Source organism: Oryctolagus cuniculus, chromosome 13 (assembly GCF_051225735.1).
Source record: "Oryctolagus cuniculus isolate XC-2025 breed Fujian yellow rabbit chromosome 13, ASM5122573v1, whole genome shotgun sequence".
NCBI lineage: Eukaryota > Metazoa > Chordata > Mammalia > Lagomorpha > Leporidae > Oryctolagus > Oryctolagus cuniculus.
The window spans coordinates 98,491,890-98,507,977 of record NC_142879.1 but is presented as its reverse complement, the minus strand read 5'-3'; the positions used below and the strand labels follow the sequence as shown (position 1 = coordinate 98,507,977).

The 16,088-nt window shown below is 40.0% G+C and overlaps 1 protein-coding gene across 10 annotated transcripts in view; it reads right to left on the bottom strand.

The window, feature by feature from the left end:
• Positions 1 to 16,088, bottom strand: part of LARP4B (La ribonucleoprotein 4B) — a 108,614-nt gene that overhangs the window by 52,928 nt on the left and 39,598 nt on the right. For 4 of the 10 annotated variants that reach the window (XM_070056003.2, XM_070056004.2, XM_070056006.2 and 1 more), the window contains exons 1-2: positions 6,580 to 14,448; positions 2 to 149 (exon numbers count right to left, since the gene is read on the bottom strand). In XM_070056003.2, the coding sequence (XP_069912104.2) occupies positions 2 to 149; positions 6,580 to 9,684 (3,253 nt within the window). In that variant the 5' untranslated portion in view covers positions 9,685 to 14,448. Of the gene's footprint in view, position 1; positions 150 to 6,579; positions 14,449 to 16,088 lie in introns of those variants that run through there. The other 6 variants (XM_089311829.1, XM_089311830.1, XM_089311828.1 and 3 more) reach the window with 2 other exon arrangements.

The following is a 16,088-nucleotide window of genomic DNA, read 5'->3' as shown; positions in this document are numbered from 1 at the left end:
CCCTGCGGGCTGCAGTCTGCACCATGGCCGGCTGTCTCCTCCCATGCAGCACTCACGCCGACAGCTGCACTATTTGCTTCCAAATGTAACATATGAGTCCCCCATACTTTCGCATTGGGGTTTAGCTCTGAAACCTTAGTTGTTGGTACCTAGGAAACAATTTTGTACATGAATTTGTAAGCAAATATCAACCAAGTGTAATTCTAGTGATTAATGAGGTCAAAATGCATCCATTTTAAAGAAAATTTAGAATAAAAAGGCTGAGCCTATCTATTTACATATACCTTGTGATGAAATCAGGTTCAAAGATTAATAAAAAGCTGATGCATTCAGAATTCTATATAATTCATCATTAGATTCTTAAGCTCCTCCTAAGTACAAGGCTCCTCTAAAAGCTGACAAATGATTATCAGTCCCTGCCTTCAAGAAGATCTAAGGGGCAGGGGGCACCACCGTGGTGCAGTAGGTTAATCCTCGGCCTGTGGCACTGGCATCCCACATGGGTGACGTTTCTAGTCCTGGCTGCTCCTCTTCCAATCCAGCTCTCTGCTATGGCCTGGCAAAGCAGTAAAAGACAGCCTGGTGCTTGGGCCCCTGCACCCACATGGGAGACCAGGAAGAAGCACCTGGCTTCTGGCTTCGGATTGGCACAGCTCTGGCTGTTGGGCCATTTGGGGAATGAACCAACGGAAGGAAGACTTTTCTGTCTCTCCCGCTGTAACTCTGCCTCTCAAATAAATAAAATAAATAAAATCTTTAAAAATAATACTATAGGCTGGGTGGTTTAAGCATCAGAAACGTATTAAAAAGAAGAAAATCTCAGGGTGTCAAACTGTATAACTGGGAGGCTGGCACTGTAGCACAGTGGGTAAAAGCCACTGCCTGCAGTGCCAGCATCCCATATGGATACTGGTTTGAGACGCAGCAGTTGCTCCACTTCTGATCCAGCTCTCTGCTATGGCCTGGGAAAGCAGAAGTTGGCCCAAGTCATTGGGTCCATGCACCCACATGGGAGACCAGGAGGAAGCACCTGGCTCCTGGCTCCGGATTGGCGCAGCGCGCCGGCCGCAGCAGCCACTTGGGGGGTGAACCACGGAAGGAGGACCTTTCTCTCTGTCTCTCTCTCTCACTATCTAACTCTGCCTGTCAAAAAAAAACAAAAACAAAAAAACAAACAAAAGAAAAACAAAAAAACCTTGAATGGCTCCCCAGGGTCTAAAGTCAAATAAATGTCTTGATGGCAGTTGCTTCCCAAATACTAACTCTAGTTTTGTCACCATAACCCTTCAACAGAGACTGTACTTGCTTTTTCAACCGTACCACCAGCCTTCATACAACAACACAGCAAGTCAGAGGTACCTTAGGAAAGGAAAAGGGTTCTAGTTCAAGACACCCCTTGGGCTTGTGCTTAGAGCTTGCAGCAGTCTCAAATATGATACCCCAAGGTACAGCATAGAGCAGTACAAGATTCTGTGCTCTAAAACCCATGAAAAAGGTGAGGAAGTACCATAAAGAGCCATCAAGAAAACTACATCTAGATTAATGATTAACAGTTCCAAAAAGAAAAAAACCCACATTGGTTCAGATGAAGAGGGTGGTAGTGCAAATGAAGATGACAGAATGTGACTGATGTGGTTAACAACACAGTGTATATAAGGAGATCTTCAAAATTTTCATGGAAATGCACATTATCTTTTAATTCCATTTTTGTACTAGGGTACTCTGTTCATGCCTTGTAAGTGACTCTTGTTTCCTGCTCTTCTATTCACTGAGCAATAAACAAATTTCCCACAAAAAAGGAACTTAAACGAGTATCTATCTGGAATTTGTTGTTGTTCTAGTTAAGTATTGCTAACAGGGCAAATAGGATCCCATTCTCCTTCAAGATTATTTTACATTGAAACACCTAGTCTTCAGTTTTCCTTCTTACATTAATTTAAAATTCCAGCTAACTTTGGTCTCTGCTCCTGCAGAGTTAGTTTCTCTGTTCCCTCTTACACCCACCCACCTAATAAACACCTCCTAAATGCTCACTACCATGCTTGCACCAGGCATGGTGTTAAGCAATCAGGACATAATGGAGAACAGAACGGAGATGCAGGGTCTAGTCTTTATTTCATACACATCACACACTACCTTCATCAGCATTTAATCTTTTTGACTGGCTGTTTCTTCCTCTTTAAATGTATCTCTCTTTCCTACTGGTATACTGGGATAAAGCTCCTTTTCTGATTACGCTCAGTATCTTAACAACACACCTTCAAGTTTTCCTTTCTCCATTTTATCACATCCACTTAACTGACTTCTCTTAATGTACAGACTAAACCTTCCTTACATTCTAATCAACAGTTCTCCTTTCCATTTTTAGCACCTTTTGCAGCTGATGATCTTATTCCAGCAGTATGTATTTTATAGTTTATTAAAACAGATTATACATCATCCTGGAAGTAGCTATAAGCAGCACTCTGAGGCTGCTAGGGCATGGGTACACTTGGACTCCCACAGCACTCATGGCTGTGAGTCTGTTTTCCACACATTCTTGGATCACAGCCACGGTGATTAGTTAGCTCACATTGTACTGCTAATACCTTGCATAGTCCTAAGCTTAGAAGGAAGGCACTAGAGAAAAATGCTGAATTAATCAATTTTTAATAAAGTATAACACGGTTATATTTTCCATTATTGACAAATTGTATATGTTTTATGCCACAAATGAAAAGGACCCTATCCTTAAGCAGTTACCACCTCTTAAGCAGTACATTAATCTAAATCAAAATTAGGAATCTAGCACAATTTTAAGCGGTTAACCAGTGCCTAATAAATACTATAATGGAAGAGCTATAACAAAGGATGAAAGTTTAAGACTTAATGACATGGGGCTGGCACTGTAGCACAAAGGGTTTAGCTGCAGCCTGTGACCCTGACATCCTGTATCAGCACCAAGTTGAGTCTAGGCTGTTCCACTTCCAATCTAACTCACTGTTAATGTGCCTGGAAAAGCAGTAGAAGATGGCCCAAGTGTCTGGGCTTCCATCACCCATGTGGGAAACCCAGACAGTGTTTGTGGCTCCTGGCTTCAGCCTGGTACGCCCCAGATGTTGTGACCATCTGGGGAGTGAACCAGCGAATGGAAGATCTCTCTGTCTCTCCCTCTCTCTGTAACTCTGACTTTCAAATAAATATAGCTTAAAAAAAAAAAAAAAAAAAAAGAATGACAACTAACATTTGACTAATAGACTATATATGGGCATATTCCACGTCCTTACCTATAGTGAATCAGAACAAATCTAGAAGGCAGTTATTACTGACCCAGTATCACAAACAAGAAAACCAAGGCAAGACTTGCCCATAAAAATCACAGTAAATAGAAAACTGTTTTCTAAAGTCAGCAAAAATTAAAAAAAAAAGTTCACCAAGAGTTCACTGATTTCACATAATTCACATTAAGAAATAATTTGTGGGGTTGGCGCTATGGCATAGAGGGTAAAGCTGCCACTTTCAGTGCTGGCATCCCATAATGGGCACAGGTTCAAGTCCCGGCTGCTCCACTTCCGATCCAGCTCTTTGCTTATGGCCTGGGAAAGCAGTGGAAGATGGCACAAGTTCTTGGGTCCCTGCACCCATGTGGGAAGAGCCAGAGGAAGCTCCTGGATTTGGATTGGCACAGCTCCAGCCCCTTGCAGCCAACTGGGGAGTGAACCAGTGGATGGAAGACCTCTCTGTCTCTGCCTCTCCTCCTCTCTGTAATTCTGACTTTCAAATAAATAAATAAATCTTAAAAAAAAAAATAATCTGTATTAAACAAGGAATAAGTCTACTATCATTTCTTTAAAATACGGGTATTCTCTTGCAGTCATATGAACTTCAAATAATTATCAGGACCTGTAGTTTCACCTGCTTGGCTATGTAAGTGGTAATTTTCCTCTGACAATTTATAGTTAAGTTACGGTTATTAAAACGAGAAGCAAAAAAGTGGACCTCAACAGTCACGTGCTGATGTAATTTTATAAAAACAAGTAACATTACTTCTCTTTGAAAAGTGGAACATCCCCTAGTTCTGATGCTCTAAAGAAACTCTTCTACTCACCCCCCAAATATACTGTTTTTTTTTTTTTTTTTCAAAAAATAACATCAATTTATAAATTTGTATTTTATGGACATTAAGACAGAATGGTCTGACAAGTTCTTCAATGGGAATTAGAATAACTAATATCAGACAGGAGACAGGTAGGTGGAAAATATAAAATAGGTGAGATAATAAGAGAAATATTCCAGGCCAGCGCCACAGCTCACTTGGCTAATCCTCTGCCTCCGGCGCCGGCACCCTGGGTTCTAGTCCTGGTTGGGGCGCTGGATTCTGTCCCAGTTGCTCCTTTTCCAGTCCAGTTTTCTGCTGTGGCCTGGGAAGGCAGTGGAGGATGGCCCAAGTGCTTGGGCCCTGCACCCACATGGGAGACCAGGAGGAAGCACCTGGCTCTGGGCTTCGGAGCGGCGCAGCGCGCCAGCCATGGTGACCATTGGAGGGTGAACCAACGGGAAAAAAAAAGGAAGACCTTTCTCTCTGTTTCTCTCTCTCTAGCTCTGCCTGTCCAAAAATAAATAAATAAATAAATAAATAAGAGAAATATTCCAAGTAAGCATGTGTCATTCCTGGATTTGCACTAGGAAAGTTTACTAATTCAGAGTCTCTAAAGTGTCTATCTCTGGTTCTTTATTTGTAAAATGGAGTTAACAGTGCATTATAAGATGTAGTATTAAAAAAGATGTCTGTAGCAGCACTCTGAAAATTGGAATTCGAAGTACAAGGAACCATCATTAAACATGGTAATGCCACAGAAGAGAATAGTGTTGGGCATTTCTCATACTAAAAAACCTAATCTAAGATAGCAAGCATGTATCTCACTTGAAGTAATAGTAATCATTTGCACTTTGCATGGATGTACCAAGCAATGACATTATACTAAAGGCCCAATGTTCTAGTGGTTAGCCTCTATAACTATTTAAGAAGCAAAACTGTGAACCTGAATGTAATTTTTCCCAGTAAAACTCTCAACTGTAGTAGGAATGGAAGGAGAGAGAAAAAAAAGGTTTAGTAGATAATACCTTAAACTATATGATGTGATTTCTACTTGCTTACCCCCATCTAATAGATGTTAACATCTGAGCTACATCACATTATCAATAGCTTTTCTCAACTAATACCACAAGAATCACCGACTATAAACTTGGTTAAACACATGTCATTCCAAGTACTGTTGGCCCACCATGGGCCACATCCATGGATTCAACCACCCACAGATCAAAGATACTCAAGGAAGAGTGGGTCTTGTGGTACAGTGTGCTAAGTTGCTACCTGGGAAGCCCATCTCATACTGGAGTACAGTTTGAGACCTGTCTCCATTTCAGATCTGACTTCCTGCTAATGTATCCAGATGATAGTCCAAATGCTTGGGCCCCTGCCACCCTTGTGGGAGATCTTCGCTTCAGCTTGGCCCAACCCTGGCTGTTTCAGTCATTTGGGTCATCAGAGTCTTTTATGACTCTGCCTTTCAAGTAGATGAAAATAATAAAACATGAAAGAAAATTTAAGTTTATTTTTAAAAGTATGAGGTGGGAGAACTGCATTTGTACTGGCTATGTGCAGACAGGTTTTCCTTGTCGTTATTCTCTAAAATAGAGTACAAACCACTCACATAACATTTACAATGTATTAGGTATTATATGTCATCTAGAGATTATTTAAAATATCTGGGAAGGTGTATGCAAATTATATGGAACCACTATACCATTTTATGTAAAGAACTTCAGCATCTATGAATTTTATTACTGTTGGGGGTCTGGGAACTAATCCCTGCAGATATTGAGGAATATACGTCATTCTAGTCACATTGCTTCAATACATGTCTATTTTATAAACAAGATGAATAATGTTTATGCTTATTTCAAAATGTTTAAAAAGACGCTCAAACTAGCTGCCCACAAAATCAATCCATAAAACTTCCAACTTCCTCAAACCAGAGAGGCCAACCCCATCTTAGCAATCTGAGAAAGAGCACCATGTTGATTCTCACTGAAAGAACCAAGATTTTAGAGCCAGTAAAAACCAGCAAATTTAACCTGTGTTAGGCACATATAAAAGTAACAGAAAGCACAGATTTTTTTAAGTTTATATTCTACAAGTGTGATGTACAGAGTCACACTGGAAGCATACTACACTACCCATGTGACAAGATTCCCCTCAAAAGGGCTCCAACTGCACTGTGGCAGGGCACAGATCAGCAGCAACACCCTCAAGCAGATCAGTCTGCACAAAGCTGCATGCAATAATCAGGAGGGCATGCTTTAGTGAGAATATGAGTTTACACAGAAATTTTGGGTTAAATACATCAAACAGGGGATTTACATTCTCCAATTCAGAAATGGTTAAATTGATGCTACAGCATTCACAGTCTTATGCAAGCATTCAAACTACTATCCAGTATTTAGAATGAAACTCCATTTATTTTACAGCAAAAACAATCAAAATATTAACACCAGCATATCACAGCATAATAACTGATACTGATAAACCATACTTACTAACTGCCCACCTCTACTTTGCCATCCCCAAATAACACCATCTTCTGGTGCTGGCAGCTGATAAGGGGTCTGTTGCAGTGAAAATGAAGAAATGTCTAAGTCTTGTGGCTTACGGTGTAGATCCCCACTAAGCATCTGGGTATCTTCTATTGCATCTTTTGTGATGGTATTGGTGCAGAGATAGCCCACTTGATATCCACCATAACCACCTTCCAGTCTTTCAGAAAATACCTGACTTGTTAACCCTCCCAACGGGTAGTAAGAGAATTCATTCAACAACTGGCAGTAGAATTCCTCTGGGAAATTCTGCCAATCCACTTTTGATGGACTTGCAGGTATACTTATGGTATTTTCTGTAAGTGGCAAAACATGGTCACCACTTGGTACTACAATTTCTTTGCTGTCAATTGGGATGACAGGTATAACCTGAGTTGCATCATAAGGGGTAGCTGTGTTACTGTCCACTTGGGTGGGGTCAACACGAACTGAACAGGAATACCCATCAGAAGCGTCACATAGCTCTGTTTTTCCAAAAATCACCAGAGAATTTCCCACACAATGTACATCACCATTTAAGGTAGATTCTTTAACTGTAGAATTGGCATTTTTTTCTTTGAAATGGTATGCATGTCCACATGAACCTAAGCAGTCAATAATGTGAGGATCAACATTGTCTTTTTCCAAAGAGAGTCTGTCTTCCTCTTCTTCACGTATTAGTTTTGGTTTACTCAACCTTGATGGATTATTACCAAAAGCAAGAGAAACTTCCTCAGTTGATTCAGTGTAAATATGCCTCATCTTTGTGCTCTCATCACTATCAACAGAGTTCTCTACTACTTCTGACTTCTGCATAACTGAATTTGAACTTTGGCTCAAAGGTGGTAAAACATTAAGATCTTTATATGTGTGTTCATTCACGCTATGGGTTTCACAAATTTTCTCAATTGGATAAGCTTCAAAATCAGGGTTTTTCATTATACTAGAACTAACACAAGTTGGTACATCCTGACCGGGCATTGCTTTGCATTTTAGTATGCTAGTTTTCCAGTCAAAGGTTGTTTCAGAATCTGACTTGACATCTTCTATGGTATCTTTACTTATCTCTTTACAACTAGCTTTTTGTGATTCTTTTTCAGCTTTTTCTAATATGCGATAGACACCCTGCTGGTCACATAACACACTAACTGAACTGTCCACACATATTTCACCCTCAGTTTTGTGACTCGGCCCTGTTTCCCTTTCTTCTTCCTCAGAGGACACAGAGACACCCTGAAGAGACCTGGAGTGAACCCAAGACTTGCCATTTGAAGGTATTCCTTGTAAAAGTCCAAGTTTTGGATTTTCCATCTCATGGACTGCCCCCTCTATATCTGGCTCACACTCCACACAAGTTAAATCACAAGTCTGTGTCTCAGCTTTGTCCACCCTGCTACCTACACACATATTTGAATGACACAAAGATTTTAACTCAGAAGTCTTTTCACCATGACTCTCAGCCTCCAAAAAGACAAGCCTATCCTCATCTTGGTAAGAGGAATTATTTCCAGATTGCAAAGACAGTTCTCTGTGTGCCAGCTGGGAACTTTTGGTTTCTAGTCTGCTATCCCCTAGGCAGGGTGCAGATTTGGGGCCATCATGAAGTCTGCCCAGGGCTGCCTCCCTGAAATCGGTATAAACTGGGAGATACTCATTTCCAAAGCTTACTGAAGAGATACATCTTTGGGGACTTAAATTAATTCTGTCTAGACCAACAGAAAGGATACTATCTGATTTGTTAACATTGAGATGGAAATAATCATTATCTTTTAGTAGTTTTATAGAATTATTTTCTCCTTCCTTTTCACAGTTTAAACTCTGATCAACATTAATTGTTATAGCCTCAGGTTCACCATTCTCTTCAACATATGAAGTGTCATTATGTAAATTTATGGGTGAATCACCCATATGACTTCCTATCCCTGAACTATGGCTCTCTCTCTCTTCAGGGAGGGCACACATGCATTGTAGTGAGAATTCAGGAAGTAGGTCAGTAGTATGTAATGTACTGCTTTCTGTGTAATCTTTAGGGCATTTGGTATCACCTTTTGTCCTGAAAGAATTAGCCTGCACTTTACCAATGTTCACTTCAAGCAGTGGATTATTGTCCATCAGAAATTCAGAATTGGGTGTAATTTTCTCACTAACGACTTCCTTTATTTCAACTAGATGCAGCATGGGCTGGGCTGATAGTTCTTCCTGCTCTGGCTTCAACTCTTCTGCCCCTTGTAAGGCATGCAAGACTGAACATTCTTTCCTGTTGTCTAGAGGCCAATCCACTCCATGAATTCCCTCAGAGGTAACAGCTGAATGGCATTCTTCTCCAGCAGCTGTTCCATACATGGGAGTGCACAGTTCCTCATCCATGTTCAGACAGTCAGGATCTACAACACAAATACTGTAAAACTCGCTCTCTCTTGAATTCTTAGATTGTTTGTGACCAGCACAGACATAGTTTTCATTTTTTATCTCCCTTTCAGACATAGCTGAAGAGTTATTCTCATTGAAACTACCGATTTGAACATTTACCACTACTTCTTTCTCTATTAAAGAGTCTTTACAAGTGGCCTGGCAGCAGTGCAGATGGTCACCTAGAAAAATTTCTTCCTGCAGGCTCTGGTCAGAATGCAGCAGCATACACGAGAGAGGCAGATCATCTTCAGAACAATCCTGTCTTTCATTACTCCCCAACAGCAGGTCACAGACACTCTCAGAATTCTGCTCGATAGCAACAATATCTGAATTTCCGTCACTCTCACCCGAATTTTCATAACTAGTTAGGAACTTATAGGTCGAAGAGGAAACAGAATTCAGCGACTGCTTTGGTCTAGGACCCTTCTTGTGCCCAGACCTCACAAAAACTCTAGTCTGCATATTAAGGTCAGCAGCTGCTCTGCTGGCTCCATTTTCAACATTGTCAATCTCCTCACCTTCAAGGGTATCAAATAATGAAGATAAAGTTTTACTTATCTTGTTCTCCGGTTCCTCCTCCTCCACAGATTTTTGTAACAGGCCAATTTTCTCACTGTCAGTGTCACTACTTAAGTCCTTGCTGAAGCAACAACCCATGTTCGAAAGTTCAAAAACTTAAACTACAATGCTTGTCCTTTACTGGGCCTCCATCTCACACTAACTTGCTATGCTTTCTGAGGAGAAGCCAACACCCACATGCCAAAAATAACTCCTTGCACAGCAGTCACAAGTTCCTGTCACTCAAATCCAAATCCTAATGACAACAGAGCTCTGCCTGACAGCCATCGTACTGCATCTGCTGAAATCCAATCAGCACACAGAATCCACATACAAAGACCCAGGCACAGCAGCAGGGGAAAAAAGCTACAGGCCACTTTTTTCTTAGAGTCATAAAGTCAATTTTTAAGAAATGACAACTTATCCTAGGAAGAGGAAGGAATTTTAGATTTCCGGTTCTTTTACAGTGTTTCAGTATCTTCTAAATTATATTTTGTGGGATGGCAGCATCCAAACAAGTTAATTTGTAAATTTCCCAAAAATAAAATACCAGAAGTGTTTTCCTTAAAATTTATAATTATTTATATCAAATTTTCTAGCTTGTTGTTATTAAGGAATTATTGCTAATTGTGTCAGGGATAAAAATAAGAGTTGTATGGAACGTGAATATTTAGTCTTTGTCACTGACAATACGCTGTCTATGATTTGCTTTCAAACACTGCAGCAAATAATGCAAATGTAAACATACATAAAATGTTTAGCTATTATGTTGTGTGGGCAGAGGAGAAAAAGAGTAGACTAAGTAGCTGTGCAAGCTCATGATGGTTATGCTGGAGTTAATTATATTATTTTACTTCTATAGATGTCAGAAAATTCTAACTAAGTAAACAGGAAAGAACAAACCAAAAGAAAAAAAGAAGATCTGCTCACTAATATCAGAAGTCTCTCAATAGCAACTGAAGCCAGAATAGAGGGCCCTTCATCTTACTGGTGATAAACAGGAGTCAATTACAACTAACCAGGTTCCTCTTATACTATGTAGTCCATGACTGCTAATTTATATGAAAAGTTTCTTACGTTGTCATTCATAATATTTCACTCTTAGTATAAGCAATTCTTTTTCTTACAATGGTTTTGACACGCTATTTAAAAAAAATCTGTTAACTCCACTGCAAGAGAGATTTTGCTATTCTATAAGTGATTACTTGAGTCATATCAATGATTTTTAGGAAATAAAAATTTTTATGTTAAAAAGTTTAGGAATAGATAACAGGATCACTTCTGAATGTACTTAAACCCAACTACAGACTGCACTCAATGATGATGATAACAGCAGTAAACACTTTCTATAGCACTATGTAACACAAAAAGTTAACTACATCAATATTTTCATTTTGTTACATGTTAACCCACACCCTCAGCAACCCTTGCAGTAGAACACCATTAACCTCACTCCTCAGATAGGGGGGAATAAGATCACTGAAAGCACAAGTAACTGGTTCAGATAACTAAACAAAACTCAGGCAATACAGTGCTACATTAACCACAATGGTAGTGCAACTCCAGGAATATCATGCATAATTAGAATGCTTCTTTCTCCTATTATCTCACCTATTTTATATTCTCTAGCTACCTGTCCCCTTTCTCTGACATTATTCTAGTTCCTATTCAATAACTTGTCAGAGAGACCATTCTGTCTCACATCTATAAAATACAAATTTATAAACTGATACATTATTTTTAAAAACAGAGTATAATGTTTTTGAGAGTAAAAGACTTTCTTTAAAGCATCAGAACTTGGGGATGTTCCCTTCTTCAAAAAGAATAAGGTTGACTGTTTACAAAATTACATCAGAAAGTGGTTATTAAGGTCAGTTTGCTTCTGGTTTTAAAAACCATTGCTTTAACCATAAATTGTCAATTGAAAAATAACACTTATATAGAAAAGTGGAAGAACCTGGAGTTCCTGATAATCATTTGGACAGAGACACAGGAATGAAAGATAAGGCATAAATGATAACATTCCTCTTAAGATCTTGGCTTTGAAGGAGACATTTTCTATTTCAGCAATCCTAGGGACATTACTTAAACCTCTTTTTGCTTTAGTTGGCTTGTTTGTAACAGGTATTATAGATTATACGGCTAAAAGGAGTGAATGAGTTAATGTATGTTAAGTGCTATAGAACAGAAACCATACATAGTTAATTACCCTCAAACTTTGCTATAGTTACTGTCATTATTACCACATGTAATAAATTCTTTCACTGAGGATACATTTATTGAGCACCTAACCTGCCAGGTAGATGCTGGGATATACAGCAATGAACAGAAAAGGAAAAAGATCCAGTTTGGGTAGAGCTGGCATTCTAGTCCAGGCAGCCAGATACTAAAATATAATCAATACAGAACAGAGTTGGAAGCTCCTAAGTGCCATAGTGTGAGTGGAATGGGAAGGCCAGAGAGGAGAAGGTGGATATAGACAGGGCCCACTGAGAAGTTGAGACACAACCTAAGAACTACAGTAGGTAGAAATCCAGCCCCACAGACTTCTTGGAAAGGGGCTTCTCATTAGAAGTCAAGGCACAGAGATCTGTGGTGGGGTCTTCCATGAAGGATCAAAGAACCCACTGGGAGTAAAGTAGAGTGTCAGAGAAAGTCAACAGTCAATTGAGTCAAGAAAGAGGGGCAGGTACCATAAGTGGAGGGCCTGGGGCTCCATAAGACTCAAGCTTTAGAGTCCCTGCTGACTCTGGAGTTCTAGAACAGGCAAGGGACAAGTGCCATACATAGAGAAGGTCTGGAGACCCATCAGAACTCAGATATTGAAGTCCCTGCTGCCTCTGATGATTAAGCACAGAATGGCAGATTTTGACTTAACCTTCTTAAACGGAACATCTGCCCATTAAGACAGTGGAGCAAAGGATAGTCAAGGGGCAACCATGAGGAGGTAACGCAGTGAGTCAGCTGAAGACCACTAGCTTCATGGGACAGGGATGTCCAAACAAACAACATGACCATCTACAAAACTGTGTTTGATGCCAAAAACTGAACTGTTCTTTCAATGAGACTCCCTTAAGTATCTAACCTACAAAAGCTCCCTGATTTGAAGAAACACTTTTCACATATTTGCACAATTTCTACAATGACAACAAATTTTCAGATTGGTTGCCAAAGCCTACGGAGGGCTTGTGGTAATGTTGTTTCAGAATCGAGATGGTGGATTCCCACATGAGTTTATTTAGCAAACTTACTCAGCTCTGCACTTCGGCTGTGTGTGTGTTTCTGTATGTATGGTACTTCAACATGTACATAAGAATGACGGTGCCCATGGAAGGTGCCACACAATCTGTGCAGGTTTTCTATATACTGTACTTCAAAATCTAAGACATCGATAGATATGGAAGGCTGCTAGATGCCAGGCAGAGGATTCTGAAACATCTATCATTTCTTCCCATCAGCTTGATTATTCTCTTTGTACAAATGCTTGTGTGTAATAACACGCAAAAGTGATTTGTAAGTCAACTGTTGAACAAATTCTTTCACAGAAAATACACAATCCTAAAGTCAAAGAGTATGCAGAAAGTCATTACATTCCAGATATTGCAGAAAACAGGCAGTAAATTGTCTGTTTTTAAAAGAAATGACAAAATTTTTTAAAGTGAGAGAGATTGTAGTTACTTATTACTATGGCATGAAAAGACTCACTCAGACATCTAACACCAGTCTCTATTTTCAGTAAAGAAATGTGGTTACATGTAATCATTCATACTTGGATAAAACTAAGAATAGTACATCAAAAAGATAAAGAAATTCTTTTATTATTAAATAGACCTCAGAACTAAAAAATTCAGGGGTGTTATGAAAACCACTTTTTCTGTCAATGACCAAAAATGATAGTTATGTCTTTTTTTAAACTCTGATGTGACTATGATTCCTGTCACCAAATTAGATAATTTCCTGCATTAAAAAAGTAGCTGTTGGCCACTTCACCATGAGCATCTTCCAAGAACAGGAAGAGACAGTCCTGGAGCAGATGCTCAGAAATGACTGGGAGACTAAGGCCTAACTGGAGAAGTACTGGGTTGCTTTGTAATGAAACCATTTTGAGGTAAAGGTAGTTTTACATTTCCTATAAAACAGTTCCAAGATATAGAGAAAAGGAATTAATATTCTAAAAAAAGTTACAGATAGTTAACAGATTGTTTTTCTTTAAATAGATTGTACAAAGTGGCAAATACCTACTCAAAATTTTAACCTATAAAATACTGTTCTAAGAAGAGCTAGATATGCAAATGACAGGAGTTTGACATTTGCATAAAAAGTCAAGCCTCTGCTTATTAGTTTACCCTTATTCAAGATGTAGATTAACACTTATTAAGAAGCTATATGAGCAAAAGGCAAAATATTTGTTTTTTTTCCTTTGATTTGATAAATGAATGCAAAGACCCATATTTTCTGATATCACTACTGTAAAGGAGTTTTCAAAAATATTCTAATAATGAGGGGAGGGTGCTGTGGTATTACAGCTAAGCCACTGCTTGGGATACTTGCATCCCGCATCTGAGTGCTTGGTTTGAGTCTTTACTACTCCACTTCTGATCCAGCTTCCTGCTGAGAAGCACTCTAGGAGGCAGTAAATGAGGGCTCAGGAACTTGGTTCCCAGCCACACACATGAGAGACTAGAACAGAATTTCTTTTTTTTTTTTTTTTGACAGGCAGAGTGGACAGTGAGAGAGAGAGACAGAGAGAAAGGTCTTCCTTTGCCGTTGGTTCACCCTCCAATGGCCGCCGCGGCCAGCGCGCTGCGGCCGGCGCACCGCGCTGATCTGATGGCAGGAGCCAGGAGCCAGGTGCTTTTCCTGGTCTCCCATGGGGTGCAGGGCCCAAGCACCTGGGCCATCCTCCACTGCACTCCCTGGCCACAGCAGAGAGCTGGCCTGGAAGAAGGGCAACCGGGACAGAATCCGGTGCCCCAACCGGGACTAGAACCCGGTATGCCGGTGCCGCTAGGCGGAGGATTAGCCTAGTGAGCCACGGCGCCGGCCAAGAACAGAATTTCAAGGTCCTTGCTTCAGCCTGGTCCAGCCCCAGCTGTTGCAGACATTTGGAAAGTGAACCAGTACATGAAGATATCTCTCTGTCACTGTACTTTACAAATAAAAATAAACAAAAAGTTTTTAAAAATGTTAAGTTCATAGAAAAATGAAATGAAAGGATGAGGGAAAATTATTCTGATATGTTTTATGAACTATACCTAAAGACTTTAGTATGCAGAAGAATTAATGTCCAATTTAATCTTTCCATTTTCACCTCATGATTAGAAAAAACTTAGCATGATTCAGTACCATTCTTTGCAGAAGATGATTTAATATAAGCATGTCTACCTAATATTACTTGTCTCAAACATCATCAAACACTCACATGCCTCTCTCAAATGCTGTTTATGGTAAAATGTGACATGATCATAACAACAGAAAAAGATTTTGAGGCCAAAGTAATTAATGGCAGGGAAAACCAGGCCACTTGGCTGCAAAGGGTGCTGGCTGAGCAGCCAGATTTCGAATGTGGAATTCCTGAATGGGCTCAGCAGGGGCACAAAATCTCTTAGAGTGATTTGTGCTACAGATGGAGCTGAGGGCCCTAACTGGTAAGGTAAAGAACCAGATGATACCTGCCAAACGCCAGTTGTTAGCTCTTTTCTCTTCGTCAAGAGATTCCATCATGGTGGCTCGCTGTTAACATAGCCATCATTTCCTTTTTCTTGTCACTTTTTAAAAATTTTATTTGAAAGGTAGAGAGAGATGTACACACACACATACACAGACACACAGATAGACAGAGACAACGGATGACTCTCTCAATATCTGCAGTCACTGGGGCTGTGCCAGGACAAAGCCAGGAGCTTTGGGTCTCCCGCCTAGGCAGCAACAGTCCAAGCACTTGAGTCATCACCTGCTTCCTGCCAGGATGCACTTTAGCAGGAAGCTGGAAGGGAGAGCAGAGCCCAGACTTGAACTCAGGCACTCTGATAAGGAATACAAGTAGGCCAAGGGGCAGCTTAACTACTGTGCCAAATGCCTGCTCCAGTTCACTTCATTTGAAACACCCTCAAAATCCTCTCAGCCTGCTCTCCTACTATTATCATCCATCTTCTCACCTTCAATGCCAAGACCTTAGGAGGGATGCTACTTGCTTACATTGTACCTATCACTTCTGTCTCTCTGTCCACTGCACTCTGGCTTTTGCTCATATTGTACTCTGCTAAGGTCACACGTGACCACTTTGTACCGAATTATTTCACTTCATTTAGCCATTGTCTCCCTCTAGTTCAACTCAGGACTGCCTTTCTAGTTTTCTTTCCATCTCTCTGCTCACTCTACTTCTTAGTTTCTTTCCAGTTTCTGAAATATTGGTGGACAATAGAGTTTCATCACTAATGCAAACTAAGTATGGTAATCCTGTTAGTGCAGTATGCTTTAAAACCAGTAGACTCTTTTAATGT